The sequence below is a fragment of the Mesocricetus auratus genome, unplaced genomic scaffold, assembly GCF_017639785.1.
Source record: "Mesocricetus auratus isolate SY011 unplaced genomic scaffold, BCM_Maur_2.0 Super-Scaffold_100027, whole genome shotgun sequence".
NCBI lineage: Eukaryota > Metazoa > Chordata > Mammalia > Rodentia > Cricetidae > Mesocricetus > Mesocricetus auratus.
In genome coordinates, this window is record NW_024429208.1 from 21939814 (window position 1) to 21961061 (window position 21248).

Below are 21248 nucleotides of genomic sequence, written 5' to 3' on the forward strand. Positions count from 1 at the left end.
GACAAAAAGCTTATAAATTTAAAAATTTCATAATTTTTAATGCTTTGTCTTTTGGTAGTCTAACAAAATTAAAGTTATTTGGTAACTGCTCCTTAAAATAAGAAAATATAAAACATGCTCTGAATCTTCTCTTGATTATACTCTAATCAATCTATGTAGATGTACTAACTCATTTTATCCATTTCCTGGGTGGTGGTTCTTTCCTCAATCCTTTTCTTCCTCATTCAGTTTTCTTTTTGTTTCATTGTAAAAGTCTAGTGGTTGCATTGAGGTTTGTATGTTAAAAACTTGCCCCAAGTTTTGAATTTTTCTTTTGTTTTGAAGTTTGGGTAATTTTTTAAAGCTGGGTACATCATTAGACATTAAGAAAACATTTGAATTCTTTTTGTTTGTTTAAGATTCAGAAGACAATCCTCAGACCTTACTTTTTTCTGCAACTTGCCCACAGTGGGTATACAAAGTTGCAAAAAAATACATGAAATCCAGATATGAACAGGTTGACCTTGTTGGAAAAATGACTCAAAAAGCTGCAACCACTGTGGAAGTAAGTAGCTTTGCTAGCATGTAGATTTTAGCTTTTAATTGGTGTTTACTTTGAAATTTGATGAAGCTGAACTCAATCTTGAGGTAGCTCTTTTAGCCTCATCTCTTTTTCCTGCCCTTATTAAGATATATAGTAGTGCCTTGGACTATAGCTTAATCATGGAGCATTTGTTTAGCATTTGTGAGGCTGTAAATTCAATTTCTAACTCTCAAAGAAAAATAAAATACATGTGTATTTCTGTAGTCTGAAACTTAGGAGCAAATAGACTAAATAGAAGTGGCAGGTATGTATGAACAAGTAAGGCCTAACTTCAAGCAGCTGTAAAACATGTCAGAACTATTTATTGCTGTAGATGCCAGGTGTGATGGTGCATGTGTTGAGGAGACTGAGCCAGGAGTATCCCCTTCAGTTGAAGTGATCAGAGGCTACATAGTGAGGTACAAGTCAGTCTGAACTACAGTGTGACAGTATGACAAACAGTAGCACATCCAAGAAAAGAATGCGACAGGTGGTTTTTATTAGTAAGAAAAGAATATTTATTACTGGGACCAGTGACATGGGTCAGTGGGTAAAGGTACCTTTGGCCAAGCCTGATGACCTGAGCTTCATCTCAGAACCTATATAGTCAAAGGAGAAAACTGACTTCTGCAAATTGTCCTTTGACCTTCACACATGCACCATGGTATGCAAAAGTATGAACACACAGTAAATAAGGGTAATTAAAACAAACTTTCTTCTTTGGGTTTTTGAGATATGGTTTCTCTGTGTAGCCTTAGCTGTCTTGGAACTCACTCTGTTGGCCAGGCTGGCCATAAGTCTTAGATGGGTCTGCCTCTGTCTCCCAAGTGCTGGGATTAAAGGCATGTACCATCAGGAACAACAAGAAAATTGCAAACATGATTCTTAGAAACTCAACAAATCAAAAACATGTAATGCTAAATGGATTCTTTAGGTATTTATAAATTGTAAGCTCAAAGAATAGGTAACAACATAATTATTTTGAAAGAGGACATTGCATTGCAAGGTGGTCTGAGAAACTTTTGTATATCAAGGACATTTTCAAATATACACAAAGACTGAATGATATAACAAATATGCACTATCTTTTAGACTTTCTTATTCCCCTCATATTTTTACTCCTGCATTTGAAGTACTACCAGCCATCATTTCATTTTCATGTATCAAAGGCTGCTTCAAACTCATTTGCTAGCAGAAGGTGGCCTTTAACTTTGGATCCTGCTGCTTTTATCCCCCAAGTTTTGGGATTATAGGCCAAGTACTGCTACTACACCAGGTTTCTGTGGCACTGGGGATTGAACCCAGGCCTTCATGCATGTTAGATAAGCATTCTTCCAACTAAACCACATCTATTTTTCTACCTTGAGTTCACCTCCCAGGTCTTGAGAATACAGGCATGCGTGCAACAGTGATTTTTTTTTTGTTTATTTGTTTGTTTTTTAGCCTTATTTTTATTTCATGTGTATGAGTTTTTACCTGTATCTATGGCGTTGGATCTCCTCGAATTGGAGTTAGATGGTTGTGTGGATGCTAGGAACTAAAACCAAGGTCCTCTGGTGAAGCAGTAGTCTGTCTTAACCTCTGAGATATCTCTCCCAGTGCTGTTTTGTTTTGTATTTGAGAAAGGGTCTCACTATGTAGCCTCAGTCTGGTCTAGAACCTCTTTTGTAGACAAGGCTGACCTTGAACTCAGGTTGCTTACCTCTTCCTCCCTAGTGCTGGGATTGAAGATGTGTACCACCTCACACAGCTGTTTGTTAAGTCAGTGTCTTGCTATGTAGCCTAGGCTGCTCCATACATCTTGTCATCACATTACTGGTCTGCCATCATGTCTCATTACCTTCCCCACTTTGTACTTTTTGTTTGAAAACAGAACAATTAGTGATTTATCTTTGTCCTCTGTGGTCTTCATTTTACTTCTGTGTACCCTGTCATGTTACTTCACATGTTAGTTAAATTGTGGACTTGATCTAATTCAGGTTTTCTTTACTTTCTGTTTTTTGTTTGTTTGTTTGTTTGTTTTTTGTTTTGAATCCTTTCTTAGTTTTCTGTGTAGCTTTGTAGACAGGCCTTGAACTCACAGAGATCCACCTGCCTCTGCCTCCTGAGCACTGGGACTAAAGGTATGTGCTGATACTACCATCACAACTGCCCACTTTTATTTTTTCTTTAAGCTAGAGGAAGAATCAGATTTTGTCATGGGTAGTATAAGCACTTTTTAGTTTTCTTTTTCCTTTTGGATTTGTTTTGCATATAGTCTGTAATTGCAACGTCACATTAATTTTTTTAAGAATAATTTAAGCCAAGATTGGTGGTGCTTGCCTTTAATTCCATTATTATGTGTGTTGTAGACATAGGCAGGTAGATCTCTGAGTAGGCTGTTCCAGGCCAACCAGGGCTACTTAGTGCGACACTGTTGAAAGCAGGAAAACAAAACAAAGAACAAACGAGATGTGGGCTGGAGAGATGGCACAGAGTTCTTGGGCACTACATGCACATGGTATACAGACAAATGGGCAAAACATCCACATACATAAAAGTAGGTAAGTCCTAAACATAAATGAAATTAAACCCAGATTAATAGGGCCAGTGAGCTGATCTAATGGGTAAAGGTGCTTGCAACCAACCTGATGATGACCTGGATTTGATTTCTGGGACCTGCATGGTAGAAAGAGAGAACTGAGTCCCACAAATTGTCTCTTTGGTTGTCTACATATGTACTGTGGTATGTGCTCATGTGCAAACATGCTTACACTAAATAAGCTAATGAAAGATGAGCTGAATAACAAAAAAGAATATTAGATTTAAAGTGTAGTATAATCTTTTCCAAACATTTCTATTGTGTGAAATTTGTAAATATTTAGATAGGTTGAAAGAATTTTGGTGAATATATATATATGTACTTAGCATCTAGATACTATTATGATGTGGGATGTTCTTCTGTATATATGTTTCTCTTGTTGGTTGATGAATAAAACACTGATTGGCCATTAGCCAGGCAGGAAGTATAGGTGGGACTTCCAGACGAGGAGAGTGCTGGGGCTGCCAGGAGGTTCCATGTAGCCAAGGAAGGAGTAACAGGTCCAGACCCTTCTTTGGTAGGATAAGACCATATTCAAATACTTAGATTAATAGAAATGGATTAGGGCTAGAGAGATAGTTCAGTGGTTAAGAGCACTGACTGCTCTTCCAGAGGACCTAACTTCAATTCCCAGTACCCACATGGCAGCTCACAGCTGTCTGTAACTCCAGTTCCAGCAGATCTGGCATCCTCACACAGACACATATGCAGGCAAAACATCAATGCACATAAAATAAAAATGAATAAATTATAAAAAAAGAAATGGATTTTAAGAGAGAGCTAGCCAATAAGAAGCCTAAGCCATGGCCAAACAGTTTATAATTAACATGTCTCTGTGTGCTTATTTGGGGACTAATTGGCTGTGCGACCAGGCTGGAAAGAAACTCCAGCTACACTATTGCTAATGTTTTATTTTCATTTTTTTTTTGTTAGTTTTGAATTTTTGAGGGACTTGAAACTTGCTGTGTAAGTAAGGCTTTCTTGAACTCCTGATCTTTCTGCTTCTCGCTCGAATTGCACCCTCCTCTTTATGTGCCTTTGGGGTTGAATCTGGTGTGTATCCCGGTATGAGCTCAGCAACCTCAGTCTCCTGAGTGCTGAGACAGCAGACAGGGAGGCTGCACCACACCTGGCTTAATGTTTCTTTTTATTTATTATATATCTGCCCATTCCTGTACCTGTCTGACTTATTTTAATCATCGTTTTTGATGCTGGAGATTGAATTCAGGGCCCTGTCTTGTATCTAATTCAGTATTGCTAGTATTATATTTATGCTGTCTTCATCACCCCAAAATGCAGCTCTGGGACCTATTGAATCATTTTCCGTTCCTGCCTTCTCCTAGTAGACCCTTGAAACAGCAGATTTTCTTTCTCTGTTTCATATGATACATTTTTGTGTCTATCTAGATCCAAATAACACTTATTTTCATCTCCCTTCTACCACTAAGGATTGGCCCTGGAGCTTTTGTATGTTAATGAAATGTTTTGCCATTCAGTTACATCCGTAGCCCTTCTGCTTGGATTTCATTCTTAGACTAGGCTAGCCCTGAGATTACTCGCCAGGTATGTGTCACCAGTCCTGGTTTATGTAGTGCTAGGGATCTTATCCAGTCAAATACTCTGCAGCTGAGCTTACATCATCAGTTCCTTTAAAAAATAATTTTTGATGAAACATTTTGCCTTTTTTTTTTCTTGAAGCATTTGGCTATCCAGTGCCATTGGTCTCAGAGACCAGCAGTTATTGGAGATGTCCTTCAGGTCTACAGTGGATCTGAAGGGAGGGCTATTATCTTCTGTGAGACTAAGAAGAATGTAACTGAAATGGCCATGAATCCACACATAAAGCAGGTAAGCTTTCCTTATGCTCTTTGTAGATAATGGGCATGGATCAGTAGGCAAAGATGCACTCTTTGTGCACTAAGCTTGATAGTTTATTCAAAATAGAGTAATTTAGGAAGAAGATGACATAGCAAACGTTCTTACCTATTAAGTCTAATAGGTTTTTTTTTTTTAACCCCTTCTGTTAGCAATCAAACCTACTGGTTTTGCTTGCATGTATGTGAAGGTGTCAGATCCCCTGGACCTGGAATTACATACAGTTGTGAGCTGCCATGTGGTTGATGGGAATTGAACCTTGGTCCTGGAAGAGCAGCAAGTGCTTTTAATCTCTGAGACATGTGTCCAGCCCATCAGTTGATTCCTTAATATTGTCCAGGTCTCAGCTTCAGTATTGCTTTCCCTTTTTGTTGTATTCTCTTTTTTATTCTTACGCCATCTTGTACTTGGTATAGGTGTATCACACTATGTTTAAAATGCCTGTCAGATGGGCTGGAGAGATGGCTCAGGTTAAGAGCACTGACTGCTTGTTCTTCCAGAGGTCCTGAGTTCAATTCCCAGCAACCACATGGTGACTCACAACCATCCGTAAAGATATCTGGTGCCCTCTTCTGGCCTGCAGACATACATGGAGGCAGGATGTTGTATTCATAATAAATAAATAAAATCTTAAAAAAAAATGCCTGTCAGAACCGGGTATTGGTGGCTCATGCCTTTAATCCCAGCACTCGGGAGGCAGAGGCAGGTGGATCTCTGTGAGTTTGAGCCCAGCCTGGTCTACAGAGCGAGTTCCAGGACAGGTTCCAAAATGATACAGAACCCCCCCCCCAAAAAAAAGCCTGTCCAAGTCTTAGAACCTTCTTGCTCTCCTCCCTTCCTTCCTTCCTTCCTTCCTTCCTTCCTTCCTTCCTTCCTTCCTTCCTTCCTTCCTTCCTTCTTCCTTCCTTCCTTTCTTCCTTTCTTTCTTCCTTTCTCTCTTTCTCTCTTTTGTATTACTTTCTCTCTTTGTTTGAGAAGGGGTCTCACTATAGAATCCCACATTTGCCCCAGCCTACTCATCCTACTTCAACAACCTGTAGATATACTGACAGTACAGGTGTGTATCACCATGTGTGGCCCAGAGCCAATTCTTTTTTTCTTTTTTTTTTTTTCGAGACAGGGTTTCTCTGTTGCTTTGGAGGCTGTCCTGGAACTCGCTCTGTAGACCAGGCTGGCCTCGAACTCACAGAGATCCGCCTGCCTCTGCCTCCCGAGTGCTGGGATTAAAAGCGTGCGCCACCAACGCCTGGCTCCCAGAGCCAATTCTTTATGATTGTTCCCAATTTTGGCAATTCCAGACATGTAGCAAGTACTAATTAAATTAATTTATATAGGGAGTTTGCATGCTGTGGGGGCTGGGGATGTAGCTCAGTTTGTAGAGTTCTTACCTAGCATGCCCAAGACCTTATACATGCACAAGACCTTCACTTCCTCAGTACAGCATAAAAGTAGGTATGGTCATATATGCCTGTATTCAGCCTTAGGAGTTGGAAGGTGGAGGTAGGATGATCAGAAGTCCAAGGTTATCCCTAACTAAAGAGCAAGTTTGAGCTTATCCTAGGCTATATGAGATCATGTTGTTTTTAAAGTTTGGCTACTTGGGCGTATGTATTATCAGACATTAATAATGACTAATGAATTTTTTTTTTACTGTAGTAGTAGCAGCTAGGGATACTATTAAAATACTAGGAAAAATGGGCCTGGAGAGATGACTCAGTGGTTAAGAGCATTTGTTGCTTTTCCAGAGGACCCAGGTTTGAGTCTCAGTACCCACATGGCAGCTAATAGCTGTAACTAAAGTTCCAGGGGATCTGACACCCTCTTCTGGCCACCGTGGGCACTGCATGTGGTGCATAGACATCCATGCAGACATTTTAAATACCCCTACATATAAAAAACAAAAACAAAAAATTAGGAAAAGTTTCTGGAACACATTATCAATCAGTACAGCAGAAGTAGGTTCCGCCTAATAAAAATTACAGAATACAAAGCTGGAGAGATGTCTTAGTTGTTAGGAGCATACTGACTGCTCTTTCAGAGCCCCATCATGCATATGGGTACTCACAACCATCTATAATTCTAGTTCTAGGGAATCCATGGCCTTCTTGGACAACAGGCATGCATGTGGTGCATAGACATACATGTGGGTAAAATATACATGTGGGTAAAATAAAAACAAATATAAAAAAGCAAATTAAATGATTGGGATATAATTTTTGCCTATTAACAAGGATTATGATTTATAATATACTGGCATTGGTGGGTAGAGTATGAGGTAATAACACAGAACATTGAAAAGTAAGTGGGTATAATTGTTTCTTTGTTTGATTTTTCAAGACAGGGTTTCTCTGTGTAGCTTTGGAGCTTGTCTTGAAACTTACACTGTAGACCAGGCTGGCCTCAAACTCAGAGATCTGCCTGCCTCTGCCTCTCTGAATGCTGGGATTAAAGCATGTGTCCCCACTGCCCAGCACATCTTAATTTTTATAATTTCTTGGTAATAGCAATTAAAACGTTGGGAGCTGGAGAGGTGGTTTATCAGTTAAGATTACTTATTACTCTGGGTGGTGGTGGCCCACGCCTTTAATCCCAGCACTCGGGAGGCAGAGGCAGGCGGATCTCTGTGAGTTCGAGGCTGGGCTGGACTGACAGAGAAACCCTGTCTCGTAAAAACAACAACAACAACAAAAACAAAACAAAAAAAATTATTACTCTTGAAGAATACCCAGGCTCTATTCCCTTCATCCACATGGTAGCTATCAGTTGTAAAACTCCATTTCTTAATCCCAGCACTTGGGAGGCAGAGGCAGGTGGATCTCTGTGAGTTCAAGGCCAGCCTGGTCTACAAGAGCCAGTTCCAGGACAGCCTCCAACGCCACAGAGAAACCCTGTCTCGAAAAACCAAAAAAAAAAAAAAAAAAAACCCAAAAAAACAAAAAAAACCCTCCATTTCATGGGATTTGATGACCCCATCTTCTGGCCCCCATGGACAGTACACACATGTGCTGCACAGACATACATGGAGAGAAAATACCCATACACATAAAAATGCATCTTTTTTTAAAAAGTTAATTTTTTTTCTGGATATCGAATCCAAGGCCTTAGCTATATTTGGTTAGCACTCTTCCAACTGAGCTTCATCTCCAGCCCCAAATAGTCATTATATTTGACCTAGGTTAATTCTAGGTAAGTATCCTTCTGAAACACATGTATGGGCATATCCAAAGATGTAAGTAAAAGGTTTTTCATTGCAGCATTATTTCTGAAAATTTATATACAATACAGATGTTCAACTAGGCAGTTATGTCACATGCCTTTAATCCTAGCAGTCAGGAGGCAGAGGCAGGTATCTTTGTAAGTTTAAGGCCACCCTGGTCTACAAAGTGAGTTCCAGGAAAGCCAGGGCTGTTACACAGAGAAACTTTGTCTGGAAAAACCGAACCCCCCCCCCAAAAAAAAATTTTCCAAGCTGGTTTTGATAACAAACCTATCCCAGTGCTCAGAAGGTAGAAAGTAGGAGTATGGCAAATTTAAGACCAACCTGGTTTATACCTGCCTTAAAAAAACCTACCAGAGCTGGAGAGATGGTTTAGCAGTTAAGAACATTGCTCTTCCAGAGACCTTGAGTTTGAATCCCATCTCCCTCTTGGTAGCTGACAACCATCTCTAACTCCAGTATGCTACTGTCTTTTGACTTTTGAGGGTGCAAAACGTGATACACAGGCATAAATGAGTTGAAATACCCAAACACATGAAATAAGTCTTCAAAGAATAACTTTCGTAAACCCAAACAAACAGAAAAACTGGGCACGATGCTTGAAATCTCCACATCCAGGAAGCTAAAGCAGCAAAGCTAGCGTGGGCTCCATTTCAAGACTGCCTGCAAAACAAAAGGAGGTAGACAAGCATGTTCAGTCCAGCATGTAGCTCAGTGACTGAACTGTTTGTTCATCCACTGCTCATTCTAGGAAGTACTTGACCTAGGAGGAGCCGAGGATTCAATCCCTGACACCAGAAATGTAATAGAGGCTGTATAAACTTTCTTTCAAGCTATTAGCAATAAATTATTTTTAGAGGCTGATGCTAAATAAGATTTACATTTTATGCAGTATATTTTCTAGAGTGTTTTGGTTTTTTGAATTTATTACATTTATTTATCTATTTAGTGTTTGCATACATGTGTACATGCCACAGTGTGTATATCTAGATCAGAGGTTAACTTGTAGGATTCTGTTCTTTCCTTCCAGTCTATGGGTCCCAGGAATTGAACAGGTTTACAGGCTTAGTGGCAAGTGCCTTTACTTACTGAACTATCTCTCTAGCAGTTTTATTAATCATACATTGTTATTAAAGATAAATTTTTAAAAAAACAATACAAGTAAAGGGCACAGACTGACTGGTGTTGTGATACAGAGTTATGGTGTCAAACATACACTTTTTTGTTTTTTCCAAATAGAATGCCCAGTGTTTGCATGGAGACATTGCACAGTCACAAAGAGAAATTACCTTGAAAGGCTTCAGAGAAGGTAGTTTTAAAGTTCTGGTGGCAACCAATGTGGCTGCCCGTGGCTTGGACATTCCTGAGGTTGACTTGGTGATTCAGAGTTCCCCTCCACAGGTAGGAAATGGATAGTTTCGTAAATGTTACTTTGTTTACAAAGTGTTGCTTAAGATTTGAAAAATATGTCTTTCGTTTGTTGCTGATCTTAACCTATGTTTTGTTAGAATGGTATTATTTTGATCAAATGTACCACCTTATAAATAAAAAACTTTACCATTTGCATCTAAAGATTGATTGACAAAATCATACACGGAACCAGGAATGGTGGCACAAACTTACAGTCCCAGCACTTGGGAAGCAGAGGCTGGTGTCACTGCATGTTCCAGGCCAGCTATTAATATATACCAAATTCCTGTACAGAACAAAAAAAAAGTGATGGCAACAGCATACACATCTCATTAAGGAATTATAAAAAGCTTATATACAGAACTCTAGTGTATGTGCATAAATGGCTGCTTTTTAGATAGTTTTTTAATACTTTCTAGAAATTAAAATATAATCACATCATTTCCTCTTTCTTTTTCATTCCACTAATCCCTCCTAGATAAACCCCCCTTATTTTCCAAATTCAGAGCCTCTTTTTTTGTGTGTGCGCACACACATATTCCTAAATACATAAAGAGAATCTGCTCAGTCCTTATGTCACTCTTACATACATGATTTCAGGACTGACCTCGTGGTATCAGATAACCAATTGGAGGGCTCTTCCCTGAGGGAAGACTATTTCTCTTACCCTTAACATTCCTTAATTGCCTGTAGTTTCTTGTTTAGGATTGGGGCCCTGTGAGATTTCCCTCTTTTTTCATGTCTGTTGATGTTGTCTGTGTTCAGGTCTTAGATTAATAGCTTTTTTTTTTTTTTTTTGGTTTTCCAAGACAGGGTTTCTCCATGGCTTTGGAGGCTGTCCTGGAACTAGCTCTTGTAGACCAGGCTGGTCTGGAATTTACAGAGATCTGCCTGCCTCTGCTACCTGAGTGCTGGGATTAAAGGCATGTGCCACCAACACCTAGGTGATTAATAGCTTTTTTTTTTTTTTTTTTTTTTTTTTTTTGGTTATTCGAGACAGGGTTTCTCTGTATTGTTTTGGAGCCGGCCTCGAACTCACAGAGATCCACCTGCCTCTGCCTCCTGAGTGCTGGGATTAAAGGCATGCGCCACCAACGCCTGGCGATTAATAGGTTTTAAATGTTTTTTTTATTACAGAATTCTAGCATATGAATTACTTGTGATGTTGTAAAGTACAGAAAGATTGAATATATTTTTGCTTTTTTTGAGAAATGGTCTCAGACCAGGCATACCTGAAGCTTTTTAATACAGGCTGGTCTTGAACTTGATGCTTCAGCAGCCTCCCAAGTACTGGGATTGTAGGCTTACACTACCATGCCTAATTCTTTCTTGGTAATTTTTGAGGCTGGCCTCAGACTTGTAGCCTTCTGAGTACTGATTACAGGTGTGCATCATGGCTGGCTCACTTGTTGAGTTTATACAATAAATTTTCTTTTTTCTTCTTAGGATGTTGAATCCTATATCCATCGCTCTGGACGTACAGGTAGAGCTGGCCGGACAGGAATTTGTGTATGTTTTTATCAACCAAGAGAAAGAGGACAACTGAGATATGTGGAACAGAAAGCAGTGAGTAAAGTTAAATGATTTCAGTCTACTAACTAAATGATATCATAGAAGAGAGTTGTTATATTTGTTCTCACAAGTATACCTTCCCAGTATTTCTTAGTTTATATTGCATTTGGATGTCAAGCATGTGGAGAGCTAAATTTGTATTAGTTGGAGGACTTTGTTTATACAGCTTTTATTGTGAAGCCAGAAGATCTGACATCTTTGAATTTCTCTCTCAACACTAACATTGGAAGTGTGTTAATGGTTCCAGTGTTGTTGTGATTACTAAGCATTTTAAATGGGTAACTGACTCTGGTTTGGCATTGATATTTTAGTTAGATTGATAATATAATAACCAGTTTCATAAAAAAATACATTTTTTATGGTCTGCATTTTCTTGTAGTCTTTTTCTCTTTTTGAATCAGCTTTGTTTTGCAAGTGAAATTCTATGATTTAATTAGGGACAATTTTTTTTTTTTAGGTTTTGTTGTTGTTGTTGTTGTTTCTTTTTTGGACTTGATTATAGATGGTTTGTTAGAAACAGCAATTTTTCATCTGCTAGGGCTTGGAAATCTTTAAGTCCAAGAAATGGAAATTCAACCAACTATATTAATTTAGAAATTAACTATGACGACTTCCTTTTTCTTTAATGTAATTCTTTCATTTTCAGGGAATTACTTTTAAACGTGTAGGTGTTCCTTCTACAATGGATTTAGTTAAATCTAAAAGCATGGATGCCATCAGGTATGCTTTCTGACCTTGCTGAGTAATTCCTCTTCTGTATTAGGCTGTTCATCTTTAAGCTCTCCTAGTTCCAATAAGAGAAAACTTTAGACAAGGGTTTTACATTTAGTTACATTATTTACATGAAAATGTTATTACTCTTTTCTTTTCCCATTGATGATCTTGCCTTTATTTTTTGCCCTGTGCCTGACCAAGAACATTTGCTATTTTTAAACCACAGGTCTCTGGCCTCTGTTTCTTACGCTGCTGTTGATTTCTTCCGACCATCAGCTCAAAGACTGATAGAAGAGAAAGGGGCCGTGGATGCACTGGCTGCAGCGTTAGCTCACATTTCTGGTGCATCGAGCTTTGAGCCACGATCTTTGATCACCTCTGATAAGGTAGAAAAGGGTGGGAAGTGTATTTGGCTAGAGAAGGTTAAAACTGAGTCATAACAGTTGTACAGTACATTTGTGAAACACTGCACTTGATTCCTTTAGCATATTAAGGTTTTGTTCTTGTGTTTTTTTTCCTTTTTCTGTCTAGAAAAATCTTCCTCTTCTCATCTTATATTCATGCCTCCGATCCCAGCATTTGGGAGGAAAGACTAGTACAATAAATGTAATTTACCATCCACCTTAATTCAACAACTGTTAATATTGTGTAACATATACTTTATGTTCATATGTACATTTTTCCTTTTTTTTTTTTTATTTCTTCAAGACCGGGTTTCTCTGTATTGTCTTGGAACTCACTGTGTAGACCAGGCTGGTCTCCAACTCACAGAGATCCACTTGCCTCTGCCTCCCGAGTTTCAACTTGTTTCTCTAAAAATAATGATACTGTACTTAGTCACAGTATCGCAGTCTAATCTGCTTATAAAGATGATTACATATCAGCCATTTAATGCCTATGTTTAGATTTGCTTCTGTCCATTCAAAACATAGCTCTCACTATAAAGGGAGTATGAGATAGTTTGATTTTTAGCTATATATGTGTTACCATGAATTTGGATTTAGGTCGCTGTGAAGGATGGGTGCCACCATGGAAGTAATTACATGTGCTTTCATAGTCACAGAACTAAAAGTTACTAATTGGAGAATTGACTATGCACATTGGTGTGGGCATCAGGTGGATAGGTTACATCAGGTGGGAAAATCTTAGATCTTGAATGTTACATAATAACATTCTTAGGTTTTGGATTTGTAGAAGTTACTGGTCTGTTAAGATTGTAAAGATTTTTTGTTTATTTTGTTTTTTGTTTTGTTTTACCTGGCAGTTGAAAGGCTGTTAGGTGAGATATAGGAATAGGTTTTAAATGTTTACTAGGATTTTTTTAAGGGGGAAGTAAAAAATCCTAAAGATAATTTTGTTCTGGATGTGTAATATTCCATTTCATCAGTTAGCCAGCCTGGCAGTTTTTGTTTTGTTTTTTCTTTTCCTTTTGAGACAGAGTTTCTGTATGTAGCTTTGGAGCCTGTCCTGGAACATGTTCTGTAGGCCATGCAAGTCTTGAACTCACAGAGATCTGTCTGCCTCTGCCTCCTAAATGCTGGGATTAAAGACATGCACTACCATTGTTCAACACAGCCTGGCAGAATCTTAAGTCACATGTGAATTGTGACTTCCCTACCCCTCCATCCTGACCTCTGGGAATTTAGTTCTTATTTATCGTACCAAAAGTGTCTGTAAGAATTCTGGAAAGAAAAGACAATCATCACTTTGTACTGTATGGAGCCAAGTGAAACTTTTTCATTTTTCATCTTGTTCGTTGCCATGGAACCACAAAGTGGATTTTGTAAGGACAAAATAACGGTTGCCTTTATATGTGTAGGGGTGTCTATGTTTCTGAGATTCTGTGTAGCACGCCTGTGGCCTGCTTGCAGGTTAGTGTCAGGTGTCTTACCAGAGCCATTTGATGCAAGTGACTCAGAGCTTTGTTACTTGGTGGGATATGAGTGTGTATGTGTGTGTGGGGGGTGAGTTTTGAGAAGGAACAAGAGAGTGAGGGATACATACCAATTGTCATGTAAACCCATTTTAAAAGTATATTTTACTCTCTGAATTGTAATCTCTAAGGTGATCCTTTAACACTGAGCACATAGAGAAGCCTTAGAAACTGGTCAGATACTTTATAAAATAATATTTAGTCAGAAATATTGGGCATGACTATAATTTCATCATTCAGGAGGTTACTAGGCTGAGCTACATACATAGCTAAACTTGTCTCAAAACCAAACAAGCCAGAAGTGATAGCTCATATTTGTAATCCCAGCACCTGGGAAACAGAGACAGTAGACTCAAAAATCTGAGACTAGCCTATCGAACATAAAGGTTTTAGGCTAGTCAGGGCTTCATATTGAAAACCTGTCTCTAAAAACAAACAAAAAAATACTCAGTAGGTTTTTTTGTTGTTGTTGTTGTTTTTTGTTTTTTGTTTTTTGGTTTTTCGAGACAGGGTTTCTCTGTGGCTTTGGAGACTGTCCTGGAACTAGCTCTTATAGACCAGGCTGGTCTCAAACTCACCGAGATCCGCCTGCCTCTGCCTCTGCCTCTGCCTCTCGAGTGCTGGGATTAAAGGCGTGCGCCACCACCGCCCAGCTACTCAGTAGGTATTTTATTTATTCTTGAGACAGACTCTCACTGTGTACCTCTGGCCGGCCTAGAATTCACAGTGATTCCCTGTTTAGGCATACATCACCACACACCTACCTGGATGCTTTATTTTCTAGAGACAAGACCTTGCTATATATCCATGTTGGCATTGAAGTCACAACAATTCTCTTGCTTCAGCCTCTTAAATAAATTTTAAACTGTACTTTAAAAAAAAGTATTGAGGTACTTCATAGGTCACTTACTGCTAATCCTTGTCCCATCAAAGAATTCTTGGGTTGGCCATAGAGGTGTCCATGTCTACAATCACAGCACTTGGGAAGCAGAGGCAGGAGAATGTTGCAAGTCTGAGGCTAGTCTAACCAAGAATCTTCTAGTAGATAGATCATCTATTTAATTAAATATCTTGGGGAAAAGGTACTAATGACTTGAAATTTCTCTTATGGATTAAACCATATTTGAAGTCTTAATTTTTTTTTCAATATTATGTCTAAGAGTTTTTAACCTGAATATTTTGTTTTGTTTGTTCGTTTGGTTTTTCGAGACAGGGTTTTTCTCTGTAGCTTTGGAGCCTATCCTAGAACTCTCTCTGTAGACCATCTGTAGACCAAAACTCAGAGAGAGTCACCTGTCTTTGCCTTCCAAGTACTGGGATTAAAGGTGTTTGCCCCCACTGCCCAGTCTTACTTGAATATTTGTATGTGTACCATGTGTATCTGGTGCCTTCCCTGGGACTGTTGTTACCACTGTCTGATTTTTAGCCACCTTCTGAGTACTGGGAATTGAACCAGAGTCCTCATGGAAGAACAACCAGTACTCTTAACCACAGAGCCATCTCTAGCTCTGAAGTCTTTATCATGAATGTCCCAATAATGTGTGTCCTATAGGGTATTCTGCTTGCTACCTGTGTGACTTCATTTTTCATCACTCTCTTGACTTTCCTAACTGTCTGGATCTATTTGAGTTACTTCTACCTTAACCCACTCCTGCAAAGACTTTCAGGCTTACTCATTTTCTCAGTCCCCTTCCACTTACAGCTTTGAGGATTCCTCTTTTATTTTGGCCTCTGCTCAAATATCATACTGGAAAAATCTTTCCAGATCACTCTGGTCCTCTCTTTACTTTTTTACATTCCCCAGCTCTGCTTTGTTATCCTTTATGATATATATCACTGACATTTCATATGCTTTGTCAGCGTCTCCGCCCCCTTCCCACACACATGAGAAAGTTATGTCTATGAGAGAAAGGTCTGTTTGTTATTAAATCTTTCTATTTTATGTGCAGTGGTGTTTTGCTTGTGTGAGGGTGTTGGGTCCCCTACACAGAAATTACTGACAGTTATAAGCTGCCGTATGGGTGCTGGGAATTGAACCTGGGTCCTTTGGAAGAGCAGTCTGTGTCCCTAATTGCTAAGCTATCTCTCCAGCCCTTGTTACTAAATCTTTAGCTCTTGGTATGGACTACACTATAGGAGATAGTCACTAAGTATTTGCTAGGTAATATTTCCTTGTGTCTTCATGTTTATTCTTTTCCTGCCAATGAAGCTTCCTGGAACAAGTAATTTTTATGTGGTAGTCCTCCAAACGTTTGAAGCTTTTGATGTCTTTTTTTTCCACTGTTAAGTAAATGACTTTTAAACATTTTCTTATTTCTTCACTACTTTCCTCCCCAAGTCTTCCTGTGATGCTCTGGTCTAATTCTGTCTTGTAACATGTAGAACATAGTCTCTATGTGGTCTGTCAGAGCAGTGTATGGAGTGGTGCTTTCAGTGATGTGTAAACAGCCTTCTAATACTGTTTGAGAGAAGTGAGTTTTTAGTGGCCATGTTACACTGTTGGAGTACCACATGGAAACTTTGTAATTAATGCAGGAACATCATGGACTTCAAACTTCATTCTCCTGTTGCTGAATTTCTCTCAAACCTAATAAACTTTTATTTCTAAAGGGGTTTGTGACCATGACTCTGGAAAGCCCAGAAGAAATACAGGATGTCAGCTGTGCTTGGAAAGAGCTTAACAGAAAGCTGAGTAATAATGCTGTGTCTCAAGTAACCAGAATGTGCCTCCTAAAAGGAAATATGGTAGGTTTTTCTAGATAAATAAGCATTTTAACCAGTTACTAATAAAATCTATACAAAGTTCAAAGATTTGGGATTCTATATTCCTTAAGAGTTTTGTTTGACTATTATTTTCAGACAAGGTATCCTTAATGTAGTCCAGGCTGGTCTTGATCTCCGGATTCTCCCCTGAATGTTGGGATTGTAAGTAGGTGACACCACACCTGTCTCAGACTTAAGTGATCTAATTTATTGGTATAGTTTATCAGTAACAGTGTGGTTGTGTGTTTGTTTATTTTTATTTTTTATTTATTGGTTTTTTGAGATAGGGTTTCTCTGTAGCTTTGGATTCTGTCCTGGAACTAGCTCTTGTCGACCAGGCTGGTCGGACTCACAGAGATCCCCCTGCCTCCTGAGTGCTGGGATTAAAGGCTTTCACCACCACTGCCCTGCTTTTTGATTAATTTCCATATGTAACAGTTGAACAACTCTGCTCTTATAATTTAGAGTATGTGAACTATTTTGTTGTTGTCTGCTATTGGTTGCTAATGAGAGTAATAATATGATATTTTATGATATTTTTCTTTGAGACCATATTTCATAGTTGCCCAGGCTAGCCTTGAAACCTTGCTCCTCTTCATTCTGCTTTCCAAGTACTGAGGTTCTTTTTTTTTGGGGGGGGGGACAGGCTCTCTCTGAACTTGCTATGTAGACCAAGCTGGCTCACAGAAATCTACCTGCCTCTGCCTCTGTTATGTACCACCACGCTCAGCTTAAAGCTTAATCTTAGAACTCACTACTTATCTAGCATATCTACATAGACATTGTAGGCGAATCTTGTTGAGTTGTAGGCCACCCTGGTCTACAGAGCTAGTTCTAAAACTTCCAGAACTACACAAAGACCCTGTCTCAACCAGGCAATGGCAGCATACACCTGTAATCCCAGCACTCAGGAGGCAGAAGCAGATGGATCTCTGAGTTGGAGGCCAGCCTGGTCAACAGAGCTAGTTTTGGGACAACTGGGGGGCTACATAGAGAAACCCTTTGTTGAAAAACCAAAAGAAAGAAAGGAAGGAAGAATGAAAAAAAACAAAGAATGAATTAATGTCTCAAAGTTTAGTGTTACCTTCAATAAAGAATTGAATTCACCCAAAAAACTAAAACAGTGGAGGGGAAGAAAATTAAAACAAGACCCCTAGTCCAAACTGGTTATTGAGTATTAATTTTAACTAATGGTCACCAGGGTTGCAAAGAAAACTTTAAAACTATGAGAGAAAAACTTACTGCTCCAAATTTTAACTTTTAAGAATTTTAGTCTTTTGCAGTGTTAGGGTTTGACTCACTGACTTGTATGTGATAAGCAAGTACCATATGTCAGACCTATGTTCCTAGCTTCTCACTAATGTTTTAAAGAAAATTATGAAAAGGACTCCTTTTTTTCTCTCTGTCTTTTTTCTTTGAGGCAGGGTTTTTCTATGTAGCCCTGGCTGTTGTGGAACTAGAGATCCATCTGCCACTTCCTCTGAAATGCTGGGATTAAAGGCTTGTGCCACCACTGCCTAGCTAAAAAGACCATTTTGTAAGAGACACGGGACAATTACAGTGTCTACAAAAATTCTTCTAGAGAATATACTAGGTACTTCAGAGTCTTACTAGTTATACTTAGTTATACCTCAGATTAGAAAGTATTGTACGTACTACATACAATCAATGCTTATTTTCACCTGTTTTGATCCTGTGAATAGTCATGGAATACATGTTTTTTTAAAGCAAAATGCAACAAATATTAATTAGTAAAAATTAATTCATGTTATCTATATAAGAATCTTTATTTTGCTTTTAGGGTGTTTGCTTTGATGTTCCTACAAGTGAATCAGAAAGACTTCAGGTATTTAAATTGTTTTTATCTATTAAATAGTTGAGTATGTTTCTTTAAAAGACTGCTTTGAGAAACTTAGTGTCATTTATCATGCCTCAATTAATTAAGAAAGTCCTTAATATGAAATGTTGCCTGTCCCATAACTAAAAATTTATTATGGGTAATTTCAAATGTAAATAATAATTGGGGCTACAGAGGTATCTCAGTGGTTAAGACCACTTGCACCCCTTACAGAGGACCCAGGTTCCATTCCTAGCATCCACAAGAGGGTTCATATAACCAGGGAATCTGATGCCTTCTGACCACCACAGGTGCTGTACACATAGAAATGTAGGCAAGACACTCTCACACATTAAAAAAACAAAAACAAAAAAACTTTAAAAATGTGTTTAATGAGTTACAGTAGGTGCATAACAGTTTGATAATCTTGTAGACAGTTTTATATCAAATCCTTTCTGTTCATTTCTACTGTTACAGTAGACAAACTCCAGGCATTTTGTCATTTCAATCTTTTTTAAGCTGTATTTTTATTTTATGTACATTGGTGTTTGATCTGCATATTTATGTGAGGATGCCAGATCTCTAGAATTGGAGTTACATCCAGTTGTGAACTGTCATGTAGGTGCTGGGAATTGAACCCAGGTCCTCTGGAGAAGTAGTCAGTGCTCTTAATCGCTGAGACAGTTCTCCAGCCCACTTGTCATTTCAATCTTAACTATTCCTACATATTTAAATGTTAGGGATTTAAACATAGTCATAATATTATAATTCCTTCTATATATTCTATTTAAATTTTCCCTTTTGTTTTTTGATTATCTTTCTTTGCTATTCTTAGATTGGAAGCTAGGATCTTACACACGATAGATTAACACCTAACTTCCCTTACTGTATTTTTTTTTTCTTAGACAAGGTTTCTCTGTATAGCCCTGTCTATCTTAGAACTTGATCTGTAGACCACCAGGCTGGCCTCAAACTCAGAGATCTGCCTGTTTCTGCCTTCCAAGTGCTGGGATTAAAGGTGTGGACCATCACTGCCCACCCCATTAGATTCTTTTTTTGTTTTGTTTTTTGTTTTTTGTTTTTGTTTTTTTGTGGCTTTGGACCCACTAGATTCTTATAGTAAAGAATTTTGTTTTCTGTGCCTTTGCTTTTATGTACATTTTGGGGAGGTAGTACTGCAACAAAAGTCCTGGTATCTAGCCCAAGCCAACTTGGAACTTAATATGTAACTCAAACTTGATATTTGTATGCGCCACGTATAGTTTATTCATATACCTATTTTGAAATAATGGGATTCTGCTGTTTATTACATTGATTGATGTGTAGGTTAGGGCATGTGCACCCTGTGGAATGTACATGAATTCAAAGGACAACTTGTGGGAGTTGGGTCTCTCCTGCCATTGGTTCCCAGGCAGAGATAAGTCATCAGTGTTGATAACAAGCACCTTTACCCACTGAGACATCTCAGCAGTCCTGACTCTTTGAAGTCTTTAAAATATCGTGGATACCAGGAACCAGTGAGATGGCCTAATGGTGAAAGATGAAAGATGCTTAATGTGACTTCAACCTCTGGTACCCACATAAAGGTGAAAGAAGAGAACCAACTCCTCACAGTTGTCATTTGACCTCCGTGTACATGCCTACCCACACAAATACATCCAGACAAAACATCCACATACATAAAAGTAAAAAAGAAAATGTATTCAAAGTTTAAAGAAATATTGTGGATCCTTTTGGGGGTGGTGGTAATGGGAATTGAACTCAAGACTCTCATAAATGCTAGGCAAGTGCTCTAGTCCCCTTTTCCCCTTTTTGTTGGGAGACAGGGTCTCACTAACTTGCTTATGCTGCCCTTGAGTTAACTCAGTAGTAGCCTAGACAAGTCCTTGAACTTAGATGTTCCCTCATCGCCTCATATCTTGTTTTACTTGTGATCATATTGATATAATTGCTTATAATACTTCACTGCTTATTAATGGTCTGCGTCTTTATCCTGAGAAAAAGATCCTGTCTTTTAGAAAACATAACTGTTATGAGTAGGGATTTAGAATCTTGAAAACGGTCTGATGGTTTCTCTATACTTGATCTTAGCCAGAAGGCTGAGAAATGGCAGAACATTTATTTTGAGATTAAAATTTAAATATGTTACTGTTTTGCTTATTTTCTGGTTTTCATTGTTCTTGACACTTTAAGGGAAAAATGCCCTTCATCTTTTAGCTAAAACTCACTTGTTTATGTGTTTTATTTTGCATTTCTATTAATCCTATATATTCCTTTAACAGGCAGAGTGGCATGATTCAGACTGGATACTCTCAGTGCCAGCCAAATTACCAGAAATTGAAGAATATTATGATGGAAACACATCTTCTAATCCCAGACAGAGGGGTAGCTGGTCAGGCGGCAGGTCTGGCCGTTCAGGCCGGTCTGGTGGTCGATCTGGTGGCCGATCAGGTAGACAGAGTCGACAGGGGAGTCGGTCAGGAAGTCGACAAGATGGTAGAAGACGAAATGGGAACAGAAATCGATCAAGAAGTGGGGGCCATAAACGGAGTTTTGACTAAGTGTTTGATCCTTAATCTTCCAGTGTGAGCTTGCCTATATCTGTCTAATCATGTATATTACTCACCAAAAATTAGGTCATCATAGTTGAGGTATTTGTCTGTAATTTGCAAAGAAGTTGGTCGTATTTTTTTAAAAAGTATTTCACAAGAATGGTTGTAAACAAATCTACTTACCCAGCTATACCTTTGAATTAAAAAAAGCCCCTTTTATTGTCTGTTTTCA

General features: G+C 38.6%; 1 protein-coding gene across 1 annotated transcript in view; it reads left to right on the top strand.

The window, feature by feature from the left end:
* The window catches only part of Ddx50 (DExD-box helicase 50), a 31543-nt gene extending 10295 nt beyond the window's left edge, over positions 1 to 21248 (top strand). Inside the window, exons 7-15 of the mRNA XM_040732190.1 lie at positions 399 to 544; positions 4842 to 4991; positions 9475 to 9636; positions 11092 to 11211; positions 11864 to 11937; positions 12158 to 12317; positions 16475 to 16609; positions 18429 to 18473; positions 20747 to 21248. Coding sequence (XP_040588124.1) covers positions 399 to 544; positions 4842 to 4991; positions 9475 to 9636; positions 11092 to 11211; positions 11864 to 11937; positions 12158 to 12317; positions 16475 to 16609; positions 18429 to 18473; positions 20747 to 21025 — 1271 coding nt within the window. The 3' untranslated portion in view covers positions 21026 to 21248. The remainder of the gene's footprint in view (positions 1 to 398; positions 545 to 4841; positions 4992 to 9474; positions 9637 to 11091; positions 11212 to 11863; positions 11938 to 12157; positions 12318 to 16474; positions 16610 to 18428; positions 18474 to 20746) is intronic.